Here is a 27,689-nt window from a genome sequence, read left to right as displayed (position 1 = left end):
ATATATATATATATAGATAATAATTTATTATAAAAATATATTGCACAATTATATTTTATCTTTTAATTACAAATGATAATCTAGGAGAGAGAGAGAGAGAAATGGGGTTATTTCAATAATTCGCTTGTGCGTAGGGTCTTTAGCAGTGGAAGGAAACTGGAGGACCCAGAGAAAACCCATGTGACCCTACTCCTTGTCACATACAACCAGGGAATCGAAACGATGCCTGATGACTCAATGACAGACCTTACGATACAGCGCGCATGTGCTAACCATTCGGCCATCCAACCCCTGATATCTAGGAGTAGCCTACTCCTGTCCTATATCCACGGGGTTTCTGATCACAAGAATTCATACTCTGATAATCAAAATACTGAATGAGGGGTTGGATGGCTGAATGGTTAGCACATGCAGGCTGTATCATAAGGTTTGTCATTGAGTCAACTGGTGTGGTTTCGATTCCCAGGTTGTATGTGACAAGGAGAAGGGTCACCTGTCCAACCTTGTTGGTTTTCTCCGGGTCCTCTGGTAAAATTATTGAAATAAAATTGAATCATATGTTAGTCCCAAAATGACATAGATTGTGTCACAAGGACATTAAATCCCATTTCTGGCTCTCTCTGTTTGTCTAGTAAATGTGATGTCATGTTTATACTGATTCAACCTACTCTTCAATGGAAGATATTGGTGTCCATCAATATTACATAAAACTGGCCTTGAGTTCGCAAAGCATTCTAAGACTTCAGTAAAGAATTTACTCAAAATCGTTCGCCTTATTTTAACTAAAATATAGCCCTTTATAAAACTTTTGTTGTTTAAATGTACCAAATACATCAATAAGAAACTATGTGCAAAGTTTTGTGCTTCTGGATCAAAGATATTCTACATAAACAGTGATTGAAAGGTGAGTTAATTCTTAGCCCAAGTCTGAGAATGCTTTGTGAACTAAGGGCCTGAGTTAAACACATTCCAAATATAACTTTAACACTGAAATCTTTGCTACAGTTAATCTGTAACAATGTGATAGAACTGGTTAAACACATGAATACTTTGTTTCCAACAAATATCCTCTATGTAAAAATACCATCACTGTTAAATCGTTTTAATGGCATTTAGTAACTGAACTGGAGTATAGTCGCTCAGTAATAAGCAGTAATTGTATTCCATAGAATTGAGACCTGTATACCATCACTGTTCTCAATTTTATCAAGGCACTGAGGTAGTCAATGTTTACAGGTGCCTAAGAGTTTAAGGTATTTAAATAATTATTTATTAATGGTAATAAAGGCCAATGATCAGTTGCTATAGAGATGACTAGATTTTGTTTCCTAGTTTTAACTTGAAACAGAATATGGAAGGACGGTGGTAGAATCATCAAATATCTTGACGTATCTGGAAATAAAAAATAAATATTTATGACAATTGTACACAAAAACCATGTAATTGTATAGAATTTCCACAATTCTATAGTGTTTCCACAATTCTATAGTTATTCGGATGGGAAGAAAATCCAAGGTCCTTTGTACACATAAAGGAACCATTGATCTTGATAGTTGGAATTCGATATAAGAGTAGGCTGTAGTGCCGCTGCCCAGGCAAAATTTCCCCCATAGCACACTGTATGGCGTATGCCCGTCTTCATTAGTCCAGTTGGTGCAGGACGTTGCCTATTTCATTTCCAAAACATGATAAATGTTGTGGCAGAATAATTGGCCATTGATAAAACCAGGGCTTTGATTTCTGTCCTATTTATCAGTTTTAACTGACTGACAATGTAAATTATTAGCTGACTTTGAGTAAGGAATGTCATCTTGTCATCCCACCTCTAAAACCTCTAAATCCTATTATAAAATCTCCCCTGTCCCCCTCCTCGAAACCTTCATATCCTATTACAAAGTCTACCTCACCCCCAAAACCACCATATCCTCTGGAATATCATATAATCGGATCCCCCCCACCCCCTAACACCCTTTAATATAATATATTAGATCCTTTATCAAAGTATCCCCAAACAGTGCGAAGATAAATTTCTATATGTCACCTTTTCTGTCCTCATCAACACGAAATGATTCCCATAACATCTGTATTCTGTTTAATGAACAGCTGGATGTCTTGTGTGATTCTACACCACTGAAAATATAAAACGTACAAAATCTTGTGTGATACACATCTGGCGTGATTCCACACCACTGTCACATCTGGCGTGATTAGACACCTCTGTCACATCTGCGTGATTCCACACCACTTTCACATCTGGTGTGATTAGACACCACTGTCACATAAAACATACAAAATCTTGTGTGATTCCACACCACTAAAATATAAAACTTCTGTGATTCAACCACTGAAATATAAAACTTGTGTGATTCTAGACCACTGAAATATAAAATGTACAAAATGTACACTTATCAAACTTTTATTTCTATATCAATGAAAAAATAAAAACAAGAAAATCCAGTCCTCAATATTCCTTGCGTAACACAAAGAACATAAGTCAAACTTGTTTTCCATGGAAACACAAAAATTAATGGGCATGACAACTACAACAAAGTTTCAAAAAGACAGCTTATAAGATATGCTCCGGCATCAAAACCTGGACGAACAGATCCCGTTTCAATATCCATTCCATTATCGAATACAAGTCCATAACAGTAGACGTTCAGTCTGGTTAAAATACAGATCTATATTTCATTTCGTTTTTTTATACTTTCAATGGCCTACACTGTACACTACATGAAGATCTGACCGGTTGTATTCGAAGGTCACGTCAGAGGTAATACGAGCAGCTTTTGACCCTATGATGTCAGACATTGATTAACCAATCAGTTTTGATGTTTCTAGTGGGTTACCCACAGTTCCATGCACCTCAAGCCAGAAACTCGCTGTAACAGACCATTTCATTGGCTAATCCCAGACATCATCCAGAAAGGATCTGTGTTTTAATCAGATTGGCAAAACTTTCACCTGGATCAAACCTTCGAAAGATACAGGTAGAATAAGATGGAGTAAGAACTGTTTATTTACCTGGCATCATCAGAATCATCAGTAAACTTATTCCATAATTTACACCAAAACTCGTATCGTGATTCTGATTGGATATTGAATAGTTGCCATGGAAACTGTAGAAGTAAATCTGTGAAGTTGATATCTGTTGATGGGAGAGGCGATGAGTAAGTTTCACCTTCAGCCGTTAATAAAACACTACAAGATACAAGATATTTATTTAAACAGGTATTTGATCAGATTTATGCATCATTGGGGGGGCTCGACTGGCGAGGGAGAGAGAAAGAGAGAAATAGGGTTTAACGTCCACTCGGTCACAAACTAGGTCATTTCGAGACTAACACATGGTTCAATTTTATTTCAATAAGGACTCTTTAGCATTGGGTGGAAACTGGAGGACTCAAAGAAAACCCACGAGGTTGGACTGGCGACCATTACTAAAGTCCGTACAATAAAAAACATAGGCTTGATTATCCATTTTTGGATTATATCATCAATGAGTGTTGAGCAGCAAATCAGATTTAAATCCAGTAAATATCACAGGCTAGCGATGACATCGAGAGTTGATTAAATCCAATTTTTACCGAACAGCCAGCTCTTTCTCTCAACAGAGCCACGGTGGCTATGTGGGTAAGACGCTGGCTCGCTAGCCTGGAAGTCGGGTTTTCGATCTGTGCATTGGCCGAGAAAGTTCATCAGGATTTTCAGACGTGGTTTCCCCTTGTCAGTGGTGCAGGACGGAGGACCTGACAAGCACAGCTGTCTAGTCGTTCGGATGGGACGAAAAACCAACATCTCTTGTACACATTGGCCTGCATGGAAAAGATCCCTTGGCAGTTGGAATTCGATATAAGAGTAGGCAGTAGTGCCGCTGTCCAGGCAAAATTCCCCTCATAGCACACTGTATGGCGTATGTCTGTCTTCATTAGCTGCGTCAGAGCAGAACAGCAGGACTTTAAACCCCATTTCATTTCATTTCTTTCTCTAAATCGTGCATAGTGTATCTTTAACAGAATGGGTAAATAAATCTGTGTGAATTTATTCGATGTATGTGCAATAACAGGAATGTTGATTAGCCTTGTTATTCAATGTAAAAACATCAATTATATCACATCGATTGACAGAACAGGAAGTTAGTGTTTGTACAACACAAAGTCAGACAAACCTGGTCGAGAATGTGGCTGGTTTCGGTTCCAAAGGTTCAAAGGTCAAGGTGACTTCTGTAGAATCTGGAGAATGAGAGATTAGAAGAAATAAATGTTTGATAAAATTATCGTGAACACCTGGGGGGGCTGATTAGACAGGTAAAATAATATTCCTGATACACTTGTTATCTATTAACTACAGGTATACTGGTGAAGATATCTTTTCTATAAATGAATAAATAAATGAAATAGGATTTTATGGCACGTCAGCTCCAACCATGCTATACTGCGCCAAAATATTTTTTATAACAGAATTATAAAAAACATTTTTATATTTCTTATAACTATTTCTGATATGTGCCATCCCCCACACCCTCAAAACACCTGTATTTACTGTTCCCCAACCCTGACTCTCTATTTATTTTAGCCAAAGTAGTTAACCCTAATCTTTTCTACCTCATTTTCCAGTCCCTATACCTCGGTCTTGGCATAATTGTCTCTAGAGAGAGAGAGAGAAATGGGGTTTAATGTCCACTCGACACAAACTAGTAACATATGGTTCAGTTTTATTTCAATAATTCTCTTGCGCGTAGGGAGGGGTCTTTTAGCAGTGGGAGGGAATGGAAGGACCCGGATAAAAGCCACAAGGTTGGACAGGCGACCTTACTCCTTGTCACGTACAACAGGGGATTCAAAACCACACCTGTTGGCTCAATAACAGACCTTATGATACAGCGCGCACATGCTAACCATTCGGCCATCAAATCCCCCTATTTTCAAGAACCCTACTCAGTAATTAAGTTAGAAATGTTAGTAAATAGATAAAAACAAAAAAAATAAAAGATTTTCCGACCGTTCCTATTTATTTTTTTAGGCCAAATTAAACAAACACATGTATTTGTTTCCTTGGGGGGATCACGTGGCTAAGTGGGTAAGACGCTAGCTCGCTAGCCTGGAGGTAGGGTGTTCGATCCCTGCATTGGCCGAGAAAGTTCATCCAGATTTTCTGGCGTGGTTTCCCCTTGTCAGTGATGCAGGATGGAGGGCCTGACAAGGAAAGCTGTCTAGTCGTTCGGATGGGACGAAAAACCGAGGTCCCGTGTACACATTGGCGTGCACGTAAAAGATCCCTTGGCAGTTGGAATTCGATATAAGAGTAGGCCGTAGCGCCGCTGCCCGGGCAAAATTGCCCTCATAGCACACTGTATGGCGAATGCCCGTCTTCATTAGCCCAGGTTAGGAGCAGAACAGTAGGACGTTAAACTCCATTTCATTTCATTTCATTTTGTTTCCTTGGCCTCGATTATAATAAATGCTAAGTGAAATTTCTCCCGTCAAAAGTAAAAACCTAGTAACTCACTTTTTTATCAAAATTGAGTTAGAACCAAATTTGTGGTTAGCAGGGTATGTGCTTCCTGTTGTTATACTAGATATTCCAATCTTTTGATTTTGTAAGCAGTTACACCCATGACACAACCTAGCAACTTCCTTCCTTTGCCTAGTATGTTACAGAAAAACCTAGTAACTCAATAGTCAATTCAATGGATAAGCTGGGCTTTAATATCCAAGTTTTTATTCTTAAAAAAATGTCTAACCTGATTTAGCCATTGATATTACATGGCAATCTGAAAATAAAATTACAAATAATTGATATATTTCATATTCACACAATCTGATTCAAATACATATCTATATTTCGTTTCGTTTTTTTAATACTTTCAATGGCCTACACTACATGAAGATCTGACAAATTATAGTAATAGGTTGTGCAGGCGGCTTTTGACCCTATGACGTCAGACATTGATTACAATCAATCAGCGTTGGCGTTTCTAGTGGTTTACCCACAGTTCTGTGCATGACACGCCAAGAAGTCCCCGTAACAGCCTGTTTCATTAGCTAATTCCTCACATTATCTAGAACGACTGCTATATAACAACTCTTCCAGATCCTAGTGTAGTAAAGACAAGTAAAACGAAAATTTGAACTATAAAAAACAAAACGAAATTGGATCTGTGTTTTAACCAGATTGATATTGACATATTTCATAATGTTGTATTAGGATCAATATGTCTGTGTTCGTATAAATACGGCAATGTTTGGTTATGAATTATGAAAATTTTAAAACACACGTAGGAACAAGAGCCTTTAGCTAATGCTGCTCCTGAATTATGGAATAATATTTGAGTGAATCCCTGAAAAATATATCATCATTAACTGCGTTCGAAAAACCTTAAAACATAATCCAGGAAGTTACAGTCCGATATGGGCAAATATCGAAAGGAAAAAGAGAGAGAAATGGGGCTTAACCTCCACTTGACACAACCTAGGCCATTTCGGGACTAACATATGGTTCAATTTTATTTCAATAATTCACTTGCGCATAGGGTTCTTTAGAACTTTAGAAGTGGGAGGAAACTGGAGGACCCGGAGAAAACCCATGAGGTTGGACAAGTGACACGGGGAATCGAAACTATGCCAGTTGGCTCAATGACAGACCTTATCATCCAACACAGTGGATTTAAAATGAAATGGGGTTAATGTCCCAGTATTATTCACCAATCTGGCTAATGAACACGGACGGCCATGTTATACAATGTGCTATAAGAGACATTTAGATTTTGTTGAGTGTAATTTATTGTTACGGAAAAGACATAAAGATAAGAAAAACTTAAACTAAGATTTATAACATAATTTAGTGCTTTTTTTCCAGGTGGAAAACTTAAAACTTTTATCTTAAAATAAGATTTATGATATAAAGTAGGAATAGATTTTACCTTTGACAGGTTTAAAGACGTTATTATCATCAAGTTTAACTGATACACCATAAATATCATTAAACTTACTTTCTTTTACCTGTAGTAACAAATAAAATATATATCTAAAACATACCTTGCCAGGTTACTTAATATCGGGGAGAGATGTTATTTAAATATACATTATGCAAGAGCTAAATCTGCCTATAGCAGGTCTTTCTTTAGGCCTGAAATGTTGTCTAAATTATTAATTAGACGTTAATTAAGTGATTCAGGCCATAATCAACTCTCGATGGCATCGCTAGCCTGCGATATTTACCGGATTAGAACCCGGTCTGCTGCTTCTGATTAAATCAATAAATGGATAATCGAGACTATGTTTTTTAATTGCTAAATACTTGGTTCAGGTTGGATCAATTTGATTGAAATTTTTCTAACAAATTCCCTTTACATTATCCAGTTTTTAAATATTATAGTGAGAACTACCAGCTCTTTATCTAATCTCCCATAATGTATCTTTAACGATTGTCTTTTAAAAAAACAATTTATCCACCAGTACACACAACAGATGTCTCACATTTCACACCAGACAAAACAAAATGAAATATGAAGACTGTTAAAATGTCATGGCTTTTCTATTTATTTGAAAATGACACAAACTTGACATTGTATGAAAAAAAATAGATTAAAGAATCTCCGCTAAACAGCAGCACTGGAGACTTGGTAGATGTGAAGATTTTTTAATAATATAATGTTTCGGGTTGAGATACCCTTTATCAAATATAAAAATTAATAATCCTGTGGCGACTTCATATAAAATAAAGGTGGTGATGTCACATGATACCTGTTACGATACCTGACAACAGTCACCCGATGATAGCTGGAGTTTAACATGTATTGTTTTGTTGGGTTTTTTTTCAAATAATTAAATTGTGTCTTTAAATCTCATTATAGTCATATTGTATTTATATTTTATTCATATTTATCATTATTTTTAAAAATTTTAAACTCTTAATTTTCCAATATTGTATATTTGTGTTCCCCATCCCAATAGCCACTAAAAATCACAAAGCCATCGTATCGGTCTGAAAAATGTCATTTATTAAATGAATATATAAATGACGTCAAAATTATAGAATAACATATATACAAGAGTTTACACTAATAACAAAATAAATCACATATCAACTTATTATTTGGCTAAATAATCGGCCCCAAATCCGCCAAACAGAGATGACATCACAGTCTGGGATATCTGGCCCAACAAAACAACCACACCAGTCAATGAACACCGATGGCCTTGCACATACAAATATCTAAATAATTTGTTAACAAAGATACATATATTATATTATAAGATGAAAAATAGTAAATGATCGAAAGACAGCCTACACTGACAAGTAAAATGGATAATATGACAAAGATATAAACACAAATACACTTTTAAATATGTTGAAGCAACCAAAGTACACCAGCCTACACTGACAAGTAAAATGGATAATATGGTAAAGATATATCTAATATTTCACCTATCTCTTTAGTTTAATTTTTTTTTCCGCCGGTAACAACACCTTAATCTATTAAATTTAACGATCCTCCTTTTTTAACAACCTTTCAATTGTATGTCAATAAATCTAATAAATCCTGTGACGTCCCAACCATTATTTTATATGAAGTCGCCACAGGAATATTAATTTTTTATATTTGATAAAGGGTATCTCAACCCCGAAACATTATATTATTAAAAAATCTTCACATCTACCAAGTCTCGAGTGCTGCTGTTTAGCGGGGATTATTTAATCTATTGTATGAAAAACAGTTAGATCTTATAGGTAATCACTCAATGTCAGATATTTCAATTCAATGGCTGAATGGTTAGCACGGTGCGCTGTATCATACGATCTGTCATTGAGTCAACTGGCAGGATTTCGATTCCCCGGTTGTACGTGATAAGGAGTAGGGTCGCCTGTCCAACCATGTGGGTTTTCTACAGGTCCTCCGGTTTCCTCCAACTGTTAAAGACCCTTACGCACAAGCGAATTATTGAAATAAAATTGAACCATGTGTTAGTCCCGAAAAGGCCTAGTTTGTGTCGAGTGGACGTTAAACACCATTTCTCTCTATCTCTTTTAATTCTAATATCAGACTACAAACCATTAAAGATACCTTCCCGCGTATGATTTGATGATATATTTGGACTAAAAACATATTTAAACTAATTAATCTATCAAAACATTGTATTCACATGGAAATACCCCATGCTATAAAAAATCTATTAAAAGAAGTCATGTTTGTGTCATGTGTCATGGTAACTAGCAACGGGTGTGAAGCCGGAGGAGGATTCATTGCATATAAAAGACGATGTTATCCTTAATAGTTGTCCATTTATCATAAATATCGAAGCCTAATTAAATTCTCAGATTATGCACTTATGCACTCAGAAACTGTTGTACTTTTGAGTCTCTCACTTTATCCTAGTCGGCTCAGCATCAAATTTATCAACATGTACATCAAATGCTCCCTAACGCTGAGACATCAGAAATCTTCGTGTGCACCCCTTGACGTCTGTCGAGCAGAGAGCCCTTAATCGTCAGGCTGCCAATTACTGAATTAGTGCCAACCTCTCATTTCTGTTCTGTGCGTGCTCCATGAGTGTTTTTTTCAGGGAATCCAGTATTTATCTAGTAAGATTGTGTGTCTTCCCTTTCCACATATACCTAAGCTGCAATACTTTTATTGAGAATAACCACCTGATAAATACTTTTGTGGGAAAGTATCTTTAAAATGAATAAAATTTTTTTAAGTCTTTCGTCTATATTTACACAACTCATTTATCTGTATAAAACCATTCAGTTATTTCCTTATATACAAATAGACAACCATAATATAAAATGAAATGACTTTTAACGTTTTCTGCATCAACAGGGCTAATCTTTAAATGGCATTTAGTAGCTGGATAGAGCCAAAAACAAACCCCCAGACTTATGGAAAACAGCTACTAATGTAATTTAAGGCGACGTTTCGAAGAGTATTCTCGCAATGCTATCAAGCTAATAAGGCAATATGAGGGGCTAATCCGGACAGCAGTGCAATGTCCTACTTTTATTTTGAATTCCAACTGTCAAGGGTTCTTTGACAACGTGAACATGGAATCTTGTTTTTTTTTTGTCCCATCCAAACTACTAGAGGCTATTCCTTGCCAGGCCCTCAGTCCCGTGGAAACCATGATGGAAATGAAATGAGGTTTAACGTCTTTCTATTCTGCTCCGAACTGGGCTAATGAAGACGGGCATACGCCATACAGTGTGCTATCAGGGAAATTTTGCCCGGACAGCGGCACAACGACCTACTCTTATATTGAATTCCAACTGGGATCTTTTACGTGCACACCAATATGTACATGGGACCTCGGTTTTTCATCCCATCCGAATGACTAGACAGATGTCCTTGCCAGGCCCTCCGTCCTGCATCACTGACAAGTCGGAGCCACGCCGGAAAATCTGGATGAACTTTCTTGGCCTATGCAGGGATCGAACACCCGACCTCCACCATGATCCCCAACCCATCACAAACAACACTTATATACCCCACTTAGCCACCATGACTCCCAGACTCAAAGGTTTTTACTTATCATTAATAAGGGCAGGAGAATCGTACGACAGATAAACAGCAGATAAAGAGAAAGAGAAATGGGGTTTAACGTCCACTCGACACAAACTAGGTCTTTTCGGGACTAACACATGGTTCAATTTTATTTCAATAAATCGCTTGCGCGTAGGGGTCTTTAGCAGTGGGAGGAATCCGGAGAAAACCCACGAGGTTGGACAAGTGACCCTACTCCTTGTCACGTACAACCGGGGAAGCGAAACCCCGCCAGTTGACTACATGACAGACTGTTTGATATAGCACGCACGGGTTAACCATTCGGCCACCCAAACCCCCATAAACAGCAGAAATGCATGCATAGAAGGTAAGAGAGACATAATGGGGTTTAACGTCTACTCAACACAAACTGGTTCATTTTGGGACTAACATATTGTTACATTTTATTTCAATTATTCACTTGTGAACGGGGGTCTTTAGCTGTGGAAGGAAACCGGAAGACCTGAAAAAAACCCCACACAAGGTTGGACAGGTAACACTATGTTTAAGTGGGGAATCAAACCAAGCTACTTGACATAATGAAAGACATTCTTTCTGATCCAATGCGGCCAACCAACCCCCTGCACAGAAAGCAAAGGTGTAAAATGAAATGGGGTTTAACGTCCTACTGTTCTGCTCTGACTGGGCTAACCAAGACAGGCATATGTCATAAAGTGTACTATGAGGGAAAATTTGCCTGGACAGCGGCACTACAGCCTACTCTTATATGAATTTCCAACTGTTAAACATTATTGTTGTTCTAAAATGTGTGATATGCGATTTTTTGAACACTCAGGAGACATAATGCAGGAAGTTACATTCTGATATACTCGAATATCGTAAGGAACCAAGATCATTGTGATATAAACATAAATTTACTTAAAGTTTCATCAAAATCAGATCGAAATTGTGACCTCTAGTCCAATGTCCACAACCTTGATATACCACACTTTTACACTATTTGCTAACATGGAACATCCATTTTCTCAAACAGGTCTGGTCTGATTTTCAAGAAATTCGAACACATCCGTGATGGTGACATATTCAAACCTTTTTTAAATTGGATAAAAATGATGACCACTAGGAAGCACGAGCTAAAAACGTGATTTTTCGTACAATCAAGCGCCATAATCCGGGAATTTATGATCCCACATGCTCGAATAGTTAAAGGATCTTTGGCTTATAAACGTACATTTTAAGTTCCATCAAAATCGGATAAAAATTGTGACCTGTAGTGTCCACAAGCTAAAAACGTGATTTTTCGTACAATCAGGGCCCATAATCCATGAAGTTATGGTTCGATACATGCAAATATCGAAAGGAACCAAGAAACTATATTTCAAGTTTCGTCAAAACTGGATAAAAATTATGACCTGTAGAGTGTCCACAAACAAATTGTGGACGGTCAGACAACAACATGAAAATGTGGGCGTAAAAAAAATGACTTGTTGAGTAACATCAGGCAGGCAACCTTAGAGACAAGTTGAATAATCCATCTTTGAGACATGAACATTCTCACTTTCAATATTAACCTTGTTTAATGGTTTTAAAATAGCTTAACAAAGTCTCGCACAAATTACTTTAGTCTAAAACTGCCGTTGGGTGCGATATTCAATAATTAACTTAGTCATCAGTGATTTTACAGATGATATTGTTCAAACTTTAATCTGGTTTGACATGATTTGACAAAATAATAGCCAAGGGCTCGGATTTTGAATACAAGTGAGTCTACAGTAATTTCACGATGATATTGTTAAAAAAAATTTTATTTGAATATAATTTGACGACAGTTACCAGGGGCATTTTCAAATTAGATTACAGGAAATACTTGAAAAAAATCTGTCCTGCAGTTGCTAAGATACCAATTGTTCAGCTTTCAAGAGGAAAGAAGGGTTTATATCTAGACTAAGAAGCCTGTTCTTCAATACCCTCCAGATATTAGGGATAAAATCGATTTGTAAAAACACACGTTCAATTGTGCAGTATTGAAAACTGGTCGCTACATCAACATATCTCAAATACAATGTTTAACAAGCCAACAGTGAGGCTGATGTCCCCCGCCGAGATCCCCAAATAAATAGATGACACATGTTAATTAATCGCACATCTATTTTTTTCAAAAGTATCGAGCAATCAAACTGATTATCAACTATACACTAAGTCTCACCACTCTCTATCAGATAGAATCAAAGTTATCTTGTCCCAAAGCATCGACCAAGGAAATTGCTTATCTCTGCTTAGCTTTAGCTCGATATGTTAATCATTGAACTCAGTCAAGATGAACATCTACATCAAGTTTAAAAATTCTAGCTCAATTAGAATCAGATTTGTTAGGTTCCAAAGTCTTGACCAATCAAAATGCTTATTGCTCCTTAGCCTAAGCAGACAATTCTCATCATCGAACTTAGTCAAGGTATTGATGTAATGAAACTATACACCAAGTTTCATCACTCTCACTTAATTAGAACTAAAGATATCGTGTCCCAAAGCATCAACCAATCAAATTGCTTATCTCTACTTACCCTAAGCAGAAAATGCTCATCTTCACACTCCATCAAGGCATTGACCTAATAAACACCTACACCAAGTTTGAACATTTTAGCTCAATTAGAAGGAGAGTTATTGTGTTCCAAAGTCTCGGCCAATCAAATTGCTTATCGCTCTGCTTACCCTGAGCAGAAAATGCTCATTATCGAACTTAGTCAAGGTATTGATGTAATGAAACTATACACCAAGTTTCATCACTCTCACTTAATTAGAACTAAAGTTATTGTGTCCCAAAGCATCAACCAATCAAATTGCTTATCTCTGCTTACCCTAAGCAGAAAATGCTCACCTTCAAACTCCATCAAGGCATTGACCTAATAAACACCTACACCAAGTTTGAACATTCTAGGTCAATTAGAAGGAGAGTTATTGTGTCCCAAAAAGTGTGACAGACAGACAGACGGACGGACGGACAGACGGACGAACAGACAGACGGACGAACCCATTTTAATAATCCCCTGCTTTCTTCGAAAGGCTGGGGACAAAAACTCTTAATCTTAAATTAGTTCAGTAACAAGAATAATGTTTGCTTACAGTGAGTTTATAGTGGGATAAACAACAGGAGGAAACTGATCCAGCATGGTTCCCCCCTTGTCAGTGATGCAGGACGGAGGGCCTGACAAGGACAGCTGGCTAGTCATTTGGATGGGACAAAAAACCGAGGTCCCTTGTACACATTGACGTGCACATAAAAGATCCCTCGACAGTTGGAATTCGATATAAGAGTAGGCCGTAGTGCCGCTGTCCGGGGAAAATTTCCCTCATAGCACACTGTATGGCGTATACCCATCTTCATTAGCCCAGCTTAGGAGCAGAACAGTAGGACAGTAGTATCAAGCGTCAAATCCAAATCCATATCCAACAAAAATATGGTTAACAGCTGATCAATTACAAAAAAATAATTCAGTTTTACAGAGAGAGAGAGAGAGAGAGAGAGAGAGAGAGGGGTTTAATATCCACTGGACACAACCACACAAACAAGGTCATTTCGGGATTACGGAATTAACATATGGTTCTATTTTATTTCCATAATTTGTATGTACGTAGGGGTCTTTAGCAGTGGGAGGAAACCGGATGACCCTGAGAGGTGAGGGAATTGGGAAGGGGAAGTAGGGGGGGGGGGGATTGGGTCTGCCTAGTGAGTGGAATTAAAAATTAAATGAAATGGACTTTAACACCCTACTGTTCTACTGTTCTAAATGAAATGAAATAAAATGGAGTTTAACGTCCTACTGTTCTGCTCCAAACCGGGCTAATGAAGAAAGGCATACACCATACAGTTGCTATGAGGAAAATTTTGCCCGGACAGCGGTGCTATGGCCTAATCTTATATCGAATCCCAACTGTCAGGGGTTCTTTTACGTGCTCGCTAATGTGTACATGGGACCTCGGTTTTTCATCCCATTCGAACGACTATACATTGTCCCTTGCCAGACTACCTAGGGAGTGATCTGCCTAGTCTAAACTTGTAGTTCCACACATGTATGGTAATGTATACTCAGCCAAATTAAAAACTTGACACTGATGAATTTCAACAAATTTTTTTTTCTGGTAAGTCAAATATATTTTAAAGTGTTTCTAACGATAGTAAGTAAGAAGCATTTAATTTCCTAAAATTGTAAAGTCACGTGGATCACGTGGATCACGTGGATCACGTGACTTTTGAGCATATAAAGATGAAAAACCAGAAAAACACGTGCAAACACAAACTCGTGAGGTCAATCGATGCAAGTTTGCTTAAACTGAACACGCACACGTAACTTGAACTGGAAAAACAAATTAAAATTGTTATTTTCATCTTTGTTAGAAAATGCTGCGCCTTTCAAATTTAGAACGTCTACGTGCTATAGGTAGGCTCTATGCTGGTCAGTCTGTGGTCACTGTTGCAAGAGCCTTTAATTCTTCACACCAGACAATAATTAATCTTAGAATGAGAGTGCTTCAAACTGGAACTATTGCCGACCGCCGAAGGGCGGGAGCGCCACGTGTGCCGTCACTCCAGGAAGATCTAGCAATACGATTACGTCATCTTAGAAACAGATTTGTCACTGCAACCTCCACAAGTAGAGAGATGTTTGGTGGAAGGGTAACTGCACAAACTGTTCGAAATCGCTTGCAGGCTGCTGGTCTTCGAGCTCGGAGGCCCTATAATGGACCAATATTGACACCTCTTCATCGCCGTAACCGACTTGTGTGGGCCACAAGACACATAAGATTTACTCAAAGATAGTGGAATTCGGTTGTCTTTAGTGACGAATCTCGATTTACTTTGAGATTTGCCGATGGCAGGGTCCGAGTGTACCGCAGACGAGGTGAACGTTACGCTCAAGTATGCGTCAGAGAAGTTGACCGATTTGGTGGCGGCAGCGTCATGGTTTGGGGTTCTTTTTGTGCACATGGACGTTCTCCTCTTGTTGTTGTCCAAGGGAACTTAAATGCTGTCCAGTACAGGGATCAGATTTTGCAACCTGTTCGTCTTCCGTTTATGCAGAGACATGGGCCTGGACTAACGTTTCAACAAGACAATGCTCGACCCCATACAGCGATTGCTACAAAGAATTTTTTAAGAAATGCTGGTGTCCAAGTCCTGGATTGGCGTCGCTTAGCCCCGACCTTAATCCTATTGAACACATCTGGGACGAACTGGGTCGACGTGTTCGTCAGCAAGTGAATCCACCACTGACGTTGCAGGACCTTCAACGTTCTCTCTGAGCAGTGGCGACGTCTTCCTCGGGTAGTGTTTACTAATGTTCTGAGATCCATGAGAAGACATTGTGTGGCAGTACGAGACGCTAGAGGAGGCCACAACCGTTACTAAACACTTTATTCCGATTGTTCTCCAAGTCTGTGAATTTCATTTTGGGGGGTACTGTGACATCACGAACGTTATCAATGTCAATGACTTTCGGCGAGACGTATTCTTGCTTTCTGTAGATGTCAAGGTTGTCTGTGCACAACATAACACTAAAATAGTTGCCTTAAACCAAATATTAAAAATCTAGTCCCAAAAATCCTGAGTGTCAAGTTTTTTATTTGACTGAGTATATATATATTATTCTGTATATATGAAAAAATTTAAAATGTTATTAAACCCTTGCTGTAAAATTTTAAAATATTATTAAAGATACATTACGGAAGATTAGATAAAGAGCTGGCAGTTCTCGATATAATAGTTAAAAACTAGATGATTTAAAGGGAATATGCTGAAAATTTCAGCCAATTGCTTCACTCTAAGCTGAGAAAACTTTATTTTAAAATCTTTGTAGCCTCGATTGTCATTGTTAGTGCTGTCACGATAATTAACAAAGTCTTGATTATCAATTTTTATGTTTAATCATCAACAGACGTTGGACAGCAGATCGGATTCAAATCCAATGAAAATCGGACAAATAAGATGGCACTCATTATGAAAATTAATCAGCCAGCTTTAAACTGGACACAAGTACAAATTAGATGATTTTTGGTGATTTTAAATGATTTTTACAAATTTTTAAACAAAGATTTGATGTTAAACAAATGTGAGAGACATTAGTGCTAGATACACCAGTGACCAGATTATATGATACCCAGGTTACAGTGTAAGTACTTATATGTTTAGATAAATACATAAAAAATTAGATTAAAAAATCCCCACTTTTATTTCTTTATTCTGAAGCTGTCTTCAGATGTTACAATGTATATATATGTTCCTGATGATAAACTTATTACGCTCGAAAATCTATCTTGATTTCATGGGAATAGCATAATGAACCTCACTATATAACATGAAATTAAGCTTAAATAAATACACTTACAGGCATGTAAACAATGAATAAATAATTAGAGAACATATGGTCTTGATAACGTCATAGAGAGAACAATTAGAACTACAAAATTCTTCAAAATCGGCTTCACATTAGGGGGTAAATTCAATAATTATCTAGCAGACAAAAACAAAACAAATTAAATTTTCAAAACCATTAATATCAAAGGATAAACAATGTGCTTTAAATTAGACTCATCTCCCAGTGTAAAATTTAATAACGCATGTGAAAAAATGTGTTTCAGCATTTTCCAGAGTTAACAGCCATTTAATTAGTTCATTATGGACTTGGGTATAATGTCTTGACAACATAATACTTTGGTCATTATGGACTTGGGTATAACATCTCGTCAATACAACAGCATGGTCATTATGGACTTGGGTATAACGTCTCGTGGCCACAATACCATGGTCATTATGGACTTGGGTATAACGTCTCGTCGCCACAATACCTTAGTCATTATGGACTTGGGTATAACATCTCGACAACACAATACCTTAGTCATTATGGACTTGGGTATAACGTCTCAACAACACAATACCTTGGTCATTATGGACTTGGGTACAACATCTCGTCAACACAATAGCATGGTCATTATGAGACTAACATATTATTGTTTCTTATCTCTATGGTTACATGAACAAGAAGGAGAATTTGACTTTGTGTGATGAGTTTCCACTCCTGTGAAGATGGACCTTAATGTGGGATTTAGCCTTCAGATGTTTACGAAGTATTTTTGCGAGTTTTAACTGACAGGCAGTGAACTTTAATTATCAGCTTTAGAATTTACATGTCGGTCATTTTTAATATCATAAAATCTGGTATCACTAAGAATATAACCATAAAACACAGTACGTAAATACAGTTAATTTAGAGTCAAGACCGATCACATTATTTCTAGTGCATTTTTTCTTGTAAATCATTACTTTGGGCAAACTACATGAGAGAGAGAGAAATGGGGTTTAACGTCCACTCGACACAAACTAGGTCATTTCGGGACTAACATATGGTTTAATTTTATTTCAATAATTTGCTTGCGCGTAGGGGTCTTTAGCACTGGGAGGAAACCGGAGGACCCAGAGAAAACCCACGAGGTTGGACAGGCGACCCTACTCTTTAACACGTACAACCGGTGATTCAAAACCACGCCAGTCGACTCAATGACAGACTTTATGATACAGCGCGCGCACGCTTACCATTCAGCCATCCCCCCCCCCCCCCCCAAACTACATGAGACAGACCACTTAATGACTGGCCTCCCAGATCCATTCACTTCATTTGATATTTATTGTTAATTTCTAGAAATGTATGTGTAGATTGTCTTCTCTGCAAGGACGGAAGGCCTGACAAGGACAGCTGTCTAGTTGTTCGGTTAGGACGAAAAACCGAGGACCCGTGTACACATTGGCGTGCATGTAAAAGATCCCTTGGCAGTTGGAATTCGATATACGAGTAGGCTGTAGTGCCGCTGCCCGGGCAAAATTTCCCTCACAGCACACTGTATTGCGCATGCCCGTCTTCATTAGCCCAGTATAGGAGCAGAACAGTAGGACGTAAAACCCCATTTCATTTCATTTCATGTTCCCTGCAGGTATTTGTTGCTTATTTCTTCTAATGTCGGACTATGTAGTTTGTTTTGTCCACGGTTTGTCTTGTTGGGTTTATTTTGAGAGAGAGAGAGAGTAAGAGAGAGGGAGAGAGAGAGAGAGAGTAACATATGGTTAAATTTTATTACAATATATCACTTGCATGTTAGGGGTCTTTGAAAGTGGGAGGAAACCGGAGGACCTGGAGAAAACCCATGAGGTTGGACAGGCAACCCTACCTCCTTGTCAGTACAACTGGGCAAATCAAAACCATGCCAGTTCTCCTACACTTACTATCAATAGTTAATACATTTAAAATACAGATGTGACGTCATCCTTTGATGTTGGCTTATCATTATTTCAAATAATGGTACGGGCAATGTGCGAAGCGTACATTATTTATACTAGTTAAAATTTTGGAGCCCCATCCCCCCCTGTCCTGTCCAACCTCGTGGGTTTTCTCCCACTGCTAAAGACCCCTAACACGCAAGCGAATTATTGAAATAAAATTAAACCATATGTTAATCCTGAAATGACCTAGTTTGTGTCGAGTGGACTTAAACTCCATTTCTCTCTCTCTCTTTCTCTATTAAACCAAATATGTGTCTGCTGAAATTTTGAATAAATTGTTTCAATGTCGTTTAGTACTTGAACTAGAATACACAGATCACAATTCCATGAAATACAATTATTGTTTATTACTGATTGATGTTTCGACTAGGCTTCTCTAGTTATTATCAAGCATTAACTACGTATTGCTGTGTACATGTATATATATTGTTTTGTTATATTTTTATACTTTATCATTGCTTGATAATGACTAGAGAAGCCTCGTCAAAACGTTGCTTAGTAATAAGCTGTAATTATATTCCATAGAATTGAGACCTGTGTATGAATATTTGAAATGAGATTCTTTAATTAGTGGGTTTAAAGGGAATCATATAAAACAAACTTGATACTTACCACAGAGAGTTTATATGTTGCTTCTAGCTGTATTGTTATCTTCTTTAATATATTCAGATAATCTTCAATATTATCTACATAATAACAATAATAACAATATCATAATACTCATTGTCACTTTAAATAAAATAAAATATATCAGCCAATTAAACTCTAAATACATTGAGACTACAGAAACTGTTTGTGTGAGAGAGAGAGAGAGAGAGAGAGTGACTAACATAGGATTCAATCTATTTTCAATTATTTGCGTGGGTGTAGGAGTCCTTGGCAGTGGGAGGAAACCAGAGGCCCAGAGAGAGGGAGTTTTATGTGACCATAAATATATATATATAAAGCTTGATACGGCTAAAACAGTTTAGCCCAGTTACTGGAGATGCAGGTAGATTTGAGTCACGTATGGTATGGCATGTGCTTCATGAGGCGCTGGAGAAGCTGCGCCTAAACCACGAAATTTATTTTTCCTCTGCCAAACTTGCCCTATGACTTATCTACGCCATATTCCTGAAGCAACGACTGCGGGTTTCACAACATCTGGCTGTTGCTTGTTTACTTCACAATTCCCGAACTTATAGCTATGTTATCTACAGACACGTGAACAGTAGCGTCCAATCAGAGGTTGTGACATCGCGACCTCCACGGAAACCTTGACATTGAATGAACCTTGAACTTTGCAACTCGATTATCACAGGTAGACATTTTAGCTTGAAAGCGTGAGACTTGGTAAACTAACAGGCTCACAAGTTGGGCTTGTACCCAATCGAAATTAGTGCCGCAATATGCAGGGTATTACGTGAAGGCATTGATAAGATGTACGTAGTTAAAGCGAGATCAAGCCTTCTATTGAAGATGTATCTACGCATGCTTCTAATACACCGAAAAATATGGTACTTGAAAGCTCATTAGGAACTAAGTGTTTAGTAATAATGCCCTACATAAATCCTGATAAATAAAATTAAACCATATGTTAGTCCTGAAATGACCCAGTTTGTGTGTCGAGTTGATGATAAACCCTAATTCTCTCTCTCCAGTTTCTGAAATCCTGCACAAGTAGATTTAATATGCTTTATGTCTTCCTGGTTTACCTCCCCTTATCTCATAGAGACGAAAAGAGAAATGGAGTTTAAAGTCTGATCGACACGAACTAGGTCATTTAGAGACTAACATAAGGTTCAATTTTATTTCAATAATTCCCTAGCTTGTAGGGGTGTTTAGCTGTGGGAGGAAACCAGAGGGTAGAGGTCACAGAGAAAACCCACGATGTTGGACAGGTGACCCTAGTCCTTGTCACGTACAAACGGGGAATGGGTTTCACACCACTTGACTCAATGACACACCTGGTGATATAATGCACACAAGTTCAACAATTCGGTTTGACACCCCCCCCCCCCCTCTCCACTTTGATAAAAAAATAAATTCAAAACCCATTTGTTTGTTACAAATTATCAGGATTAGCTCATGCAATATGGATTGAGTGAGCGCAATCATAAATGTACATTATTATTATTATTAACTCCCCACGACTACAGCATATTGAGTGCAATCATAAATGTACATTGCATTATTTTTCTTATTACAGTTAACAAATTAAGACACACAAGACGTAAAGATAATATTTGATTTTGACAAGATTTAAAAAGCAAGTAGTCTGAACAAACCTGTCAGTGATACTTGTTCATCTTTGGTTGTAAAAACTGGTTTTATTCTTAATCTAAAATAAACAAAATGATATCGGGTTTAACAACCTACTGTTCTGCCCCAACTGGGCTACTGAAATCGGGCATACCCAATATGAAATGAAATGAAATGAAATGGAGTTTAAAGTCCTACTGTTCTAAATGAAATGAAATGAAATGGGGTTTAACATCCTACTGTTCTGCTCCTATACTGGGCTAATGAAGACGGGCATACGCCATACAGTGTGCTATGAGGGAAATTTTGCCCGGGCAGTGGCGTTACGGCCGACTCTTATATCGAATTCCAACTGTCAAGGGATCTTTTACGTGCACACCAATGTGTACACGGGACCTTGGTTTTTCGTCTCATCCGAATGACTAGACAGCCTTTCTTGTCAGGCCCTCCGTCCTGCATCACTGACAAGGGGAAACCACACCGGAAAATCTGGATGAACTTTCTCGGCAAATGCAGGGATCGAACAGCGCTTATCCACTTAGCCACCGTGATCCCCACCAACTGTTCTATCCCGACTGGGCTAATGAAGTTGGGCATACCCAATACAGTGCGCTATGAGGGAAATTTTAATTGGACAGCAGTACTATGGCCGTATCTTATTTAGAATTCCAACTCTCAAGAGTTATTTTACGCACACAGTAATGTATACATGGGTCCTTGGTTTCTCGTCCAATCTGATTGACTATACGTTGTCCCTTGCAGGCCAGTCCCTCTTTCCTGCACCACTGACAAGGTGGAACGACACCGGAAAATCCTTAGGAATTTTTCCCACATCAAATTATATTCATTTTGTTTTTAATAATATGTATGTGCCTTTACTGGGCGTATGGATACAATAAGATCTTATCTTATCTGTGGGAATAATTAACTTACCTTTCCCAGGAGAATATTGGTTGTGTTAAGTAATTTATACTGGCTTTCTTCTCATTCATAGAACCTAGTAAAATAACATTTATATCATAGTTTATTTCCTTCAAGTTGAAGTAGATGATGGTGATAATGATGATTAAAGGATGAGGGTGGTGATGATGATAATTAAAGGATGATGATGATGATAATAATGATTATTAAAGGATGATGATGATGATGGTGGTGATAATGATGATTAAAGGATGATGATGATGATTAAAGGATGGTGAGGATTAAAGGATGATGATGGTGGTGATAATGATTAAAGGATGATGATGATTAAAGGATGATGATGATGATGGTGACGATGACAGAAAGATTAAAGCTACATTCCCAGAAAAGTATCTATTGGGTGGTTATTTCCAATAAAAGTATGGCAATTTTGGTATATATGGAAAGTAAAATTATACAATCTTACTAGAAAAACACTCATGGAGCGCATACAGGACAAAATTGTACAGGTTTCACTAATCGACAGCCCGACGATTAGGAGTGTCTGCATGTGTGACGGCGAAAGTTGCCTGCGGAGATTGAGCGTTTGATGTACATGTTGATAAACTTTATGAAAAGTTAGACGTACGACACTTTCTGAGATAAAAATCACGGAAAAAGACGCGGGCAGTTGATAATCGGAGAATTTAATTAGGCTTCAATATTTGTAATAAATAGTCAGCGATAAAGGCAACATCGTCTTGTGTATGCAATGAATTCTCCTCCGACCTTGCACCAACTGTGTCACGTGACACAAACATGACCTCTTTTGATTGATTTTTTATAGCTGGTTATTCCCTGACAATTGCAATGTTTTGAGAAGGATTTGAAGCAAAATTATGGTAAATTACTTATTTTGAATATGTTTTTAGTCCAAAAATATCATCAAATCACCCAGTTTGTACCCGGGAATGTATCTTTAAGGTGATGATGAAGATTAAATGATGATGCATATAGTAAATTTCATCTTAACAAATTAAAAACTTGTTCAAACTAATTAATCTGATTTGAAGAACTGTGTTTTAGCGTTATGTGATGGGGTATGTTCTATACAGTGTTTTTGTATCTGTTGACATCAGATCTTATGACAGTTTCAGCAATGCTTGTTATGTGGGACCTGTTTCCTGAGTATTACATTTTCAAGATGAAACCATACCTGTTAGCTAGGTGAGAATAAAATTCTAGTAATATAAAGAATGAAGTCACTCACCTGTTAGCTAGGTGAGAATAAAATTCCAGTAAGAATGAACTCACCTGGTAAAAGTGAAGAGAAGTTTTGTCCTGTAAATTTACCATCAGGCACAGACTCTTGAAGTACACTGTTAATCTTAAAGAGAGAGAAAAAGAAAGAGAAATGGGGTTTAAAGTCCACTCAACATAAACTAAGTCATTTCAGTACTAACATATGGTTAAATTTTATTTCAATAATTCGCTTGCGAACATGTCTGAGAATGTTTGTGAACTCAGGGGCAGGTCAATCAGTGTGCTCACTCATTTGTGGCGGAAACATGGCAAAATTTTCCACGCAGCAAACTGCATTAATCAAATCTATTTCATTTCATTTCAGCGATTTCTAGCTCTAAACAAAAGATACGTTTTTTTTTAACAAAACCCTCATTCCACTCCCTTTCTCCTCACGTTTCCAATACAGATGAATATGAGTTTCATTAAACATCCAAAATATAATTTATTCCGACAATCCTGCACAATTCCTATTTCTTTTCATTTTTCATAGTTCAAAATTTCGTTTACTTGTCTTTACTACACTAGGATCTGGAAGAGTTGTTATAAAACAGGCGTTCTAGTTGATGTTATGGCAAGTTCGTGGCATGCTCTGCATGGAACTGTGGGTAAACCACTAGAAAGGTCAACGCTGATTGATTAATCAGTGTCCGACGTCATAAGGTCAAAAGCTGCTCGTATGACACCTGACGCTACCTTCCTTTACAACTGGTCAGATCTTCGTATAGGGTAGGCCATCGAAAGTATAAAAAAACGAAACGAAATATAGATCTTGTATTTTAATCCGATTGGCAGATGTCCTAGATGTATTTACCTACCTTGTTATCAGCAGCGTTAGTTAATAACGCGTAATAAAATCTGGCTCTATCCTGTATATCTGTATCATCACAAACAATGGACATCTCATACAATAACTCTCCTAATTCTAAAATATACAAATATCACTGCAACTATTTCAACGAACATTTCCTTTCAACCTGCAACTAATCTGTCTATTAACCCTTTAATCGACATGGGCCTGAATGTTTTAACCATTTGACCATTGAGTCCCTGTTCATCAGGATTTTGCGGTACGGTTTCCCTTGTCAGTGGTGCAGAATGGAGGACTGACAAAGACAGGTGTCTTGTCGTTTGGATGGGATAGAAAACTGAGGACTTGTGTATACATTGGCGTGCACGTAAAAGATCCCTTTGCTGTTTGAATTTGATATAAGAGTGGGCAAAATTTCCCTCATAGCCCAGTAGGAGCAGAACAGTAGGATGTTAAACCCCATTTCATTTCATTTCATTGACTCCCTTAATGTTTTAACCATTTGACCATTGAGTCCCCAAATATCTCAACCTTTTGATTGCCAAGTCCCTCAACATATCAATGATTCTATATTGTATGTCTTTAAATAAAATAGACTTTTAGTATTTTAGGTAAAGAGAGTTCTATAAATAATGATTGTTAATCTTTATAAATACGGTTTCAGTGTATGTAACAGTAAGGACTAGTCAAAGTCTTGTTCACTGAGCCCCCACAGCTCCTTATTCAACAGAGTTTTGTCTGAATAAAATAGAATGGCTTTGTTTTAAACATTGAGCCAAGGAAGCTCTCTGTTAGTTTTTATAAAGAATGTTTGCTGAGTGTGTGTGTACCAATAACTATTGTCTGGAGTGTATCATTACTGGTAGGTTTTTTCAACAATTGTCTGAGTGTACTTACCAGTAAAGAGTGTTTCTGTATCTTGGTGTGATAAAATATTTCTACAAACAGTTAGAACAGCATTTCCAAAATACCATCCACATAAATCATTATATAAACTACACTTCACTAGTCCTTGTAGATATACAACACTACTCTATAAATATATATTATATATATCAGATATACAACACTACTCTATAAATATATATTATATATATCAGATATACAACACTACTCTATAAATATATAATATATATCAGATATACAACACTACTCTATAAATATATAATATATATAAGATATACAACACTACTCTATAAATATATAATATATATATCAGATATACAACACTACTCCTTGTAGATATACAGCACTAGTCTATAAATATATAATATATACTAGATATACGACACTAGTCCTTGTAGATATACAACACTGGATGTGTGTAAAACATCAATAGTTGCTATGGAAGATATAGTCTGGGGTGTGTAAACATCAATAGCTGCCATGGGAGATATAGTCTGGATGTGTGTAAAATATCAATAGTTGCCACGGGTGATATAGCCTGGGTGTGTGTAAAACATCAATAGTTGCTATGGGAGATACAGTCTGGATGAGTGTAAAACATCAATAGTTGCCATGGGAGATACAGTCTCTGGAGATGTGTAAAAAAATAGTTGCTATTGGAGATATAGTCTGGATGTGTGTAAACATCAATAGTTGCCTTGGGAGATATAGTCTGGAAGTGTGTAAGACATACATACCTGTTGATTGAGTTCTGGTTCTTTAGCAGATGTTTGAAAGACTTGTAGATAAAAACCATATTGATTTAAAACATCCTCATATGATATTGATAGAACAGATTTATGTAGGGTTGATAAAATATCCATATAAACATTGCTACTGGAAAAACAAACCCATACAATTAGTTTAACATAGATGGGAGCCACTGGGTTATGTCATCATTTGCCCGACTGGTGCAGAAAAACCCAATTTGATTTTATTTCAACCATTTCGAATATAAACATCTATGAAATGAAATGAAATGGAGTTTAACATCCTACTGTTCTGCTCTGAATTGGGCTAATGAAGACAGGCATATTCGCCATACAGTGTGCTATGAGGGAAATTTTGCTTACTCTTATATCAAATTCCAACTGTCAGGGGATCTATACGTGCACGCCAATGTGTATACTGGACCTTGTTTTTTTGTCCCATCTGAACGACTAGACAGCTGTCCTTGTCAAGCACCCAGTCCTGCATCACTAACAAGGGGGAACCATGCAGGTAAATCTGGATAAACTTTCTCGGCCAATGCAGGGATCGAACTCGCGACCTCCAGGCTAGCGAACCAGCATCTTACTCACTTAGTCACTGTGACCCCCCCATAATAACAACTATGATAACAGTTTTGAATTACTTGAGCCGAAGACCAAAGTCAATGCCATCAACTTATGGCTAAATGGCTTCTAAAGTGTTCATCTATATATAGCACCACATTTTAAGGTAACTGATCATTTGCTTGATAACGATACCTGTATGAGTATTGAAACGTGTCATGTTAATAAAATTCAGAAGTAGTACATCCAGCTAAGTGTTTTAATTTTAGTGAAATCTATTTCTATATGACTTATAAAAGGATCAACTTATACTCTGTTCCTAAGTGTTAATTTGTTAATCTCTTTGCTGTCACTGTCTGTTTTTTTTTCTCTTTTTTTTTTTCTTTTTTTGCCCAAGTTTTCTTTGTACAAGATTCTATAAATTTATAGATCCAGTCTGCTTAAAATATAGATCCTATTTCGTTTCGTTTTTTATAGTTCAAAATTTAGTTTTACTTGTCTTCACTACACTAGGATCTTGAAGAGTTGTTATATAACGGAATTCTAGTTGATGTGAGGAATTAGCCAACGAAACGGTCTATTACGGCAAGGTATTGGCATGCTCTGCACAGAACTGTGGGTAAACCCATACAAACGTCAACGTTGATTGATTAATCGATGTCTGGCATCATTGGGTAAAAAACCGCTCGTATGACCCTTGACGCAACCTTCCACTACAACTGGTCAGATCTTCATGTAAGGTAGCCCATTGAAAGTATAAAAAAAAAAAAAAACCGAAATATAGATCTGTATTTGAATCAGATTGTTATAGATCTTACCTATGAGGTGAACAATCTCTGACAGACTGTAGAAAGTTTAATACTAGTGGTATTAATGATGGATAGTTTCCCAGTAAGTTGTGGGTTATGCTGAAAATAGAAAAACATCACAAGATTCTATAAAGTGATCAGGCTCCATAAAGAAATAATTCTTGTAAATGATTTAAAGTTAATAGGATTGTGTCTCTCTAATCTGAACAGTGAATATAGAGAGAGAAAAATGGGGTTTAATGTCCACTCGACATAAACTAGGTCATTTCGGGACTAACTAAACAGTCTATAGTTGTATTTTAAGTATAAGACAGCAACTGCTTACCAACATGTTATTCGAAATAAAAATGCTATTTTATTTCAAACCTACCTCTACATATGGTGTATTAGTTGTGATCTAGAGTTGTTGTATAACCCTACCTCATGGTGTATTAGTTGTGATCTAGAGTTGTTGTATAAACCTACCTCTGTATATGGTGTATTAGTTGTGATCTAGAGTTGTTGTATAAACCTACCTCTGTATATGGTATGTGATCTAGAGTTGTTGTATTAACCTACCTCTGTATATGTTGTATTA

At 37.2% G+C, this 27,689-nt stretch overlaps 1 protein-coding gene across 2 annotated transcripts; it reads right to left on the bottom strand.

Annotated features, from left to right (window-relative positions):
- Positions 1 to 19: 19 nt before the first annotated feature.
- On the bottom strand, positions 20 to 27,689 carry LOC126817112 (AP-5 complex subunit beta-1). 2 transcript variants are annotated; one of them, XM_050543925.2, is made up of 15 exons: positions 27,671 to 27,689; positions 27,122 to 27,211; positions 25,728 to 25,866; positions 24,982 to 25,117; positions 24,092 to 24,198; positions 23,286 to 23,358; positions 22,005 to 22,068; positions 21,098 to 21,150; positions 19,443 to 19,516; positions 6,923 to 7,001; positions 5,744 to 5,773; positions 4,169 to 4,232; positions 3,025 to 3,201; positions 2,042 to 2,130; positions 20 to 1,392 (listed from the first exon to the last, which is right to left on the bottom strand). In XM_050543925.2, exons 3-15 carry the CDS (start codon positions 25,851 to 25,853, stop codon positions 1,241 to 1,243), a joined length of 1,224 nt encoding a protein of 407 aa, XP_050399882.1. In that variant the 5' UTR covers positions 25,854 to 25,866; positions 27,122 to 27,211; positions 27,671 to 27,689; the 3' UTR covers positions 20 to 1,240. The 2 variants fall into 2 exon arrangements, with proteins under 2 accessions (XP_050399882.1, XP_050399883.1); XM_050543926.2 differs by having other exon boundaries at positions 25,728 to 25,863.

The sequence above is a fragment of the Patella vulgata genome, chromosome 4 (assembly GCF_932274485.2).
Source record: "Patella vulgata chromosome 4, xgPatVulg1.2, whole genome shotgun sequence".
Lineage (NCBI taxonomy): Eukaryota > Metazoa > Mollusca > Gastropoda > Patellidae > Patella > Patella vulgata.
Note: the sequence above shows the minus strand (reverse complement) of the source record. Positions and strands in the feature narration are given on the sequence as shown.

What these genes read in the sequence shown, in the direction of transcription:
- LOC126817112 (XM_050543925.2), bottom strand. Translation starts at nt 25,853, where the DNA reads ATGGATATTTTATCAACCCTACATAAATCTGTTCTATCAATATCATAT. An exon ending in CAACATATAAACTCTCTGTG is followed by an intron (nt 7,002 to 19,442) that starts GTAAGTATCAAG and finishes TTGTTACTACAG; the next exon opens with GTAAAAGAAAGTAAGTTTAA. An exon ending in CCAGCCACATTCTCGACCAG is followed by an intron (nt 3,202 to 4,168) that starts GTTTGTCTGACT and finishes TGTATCTTGTAG; the next exon opens with TGTTTTATTAACGGCTGAAG.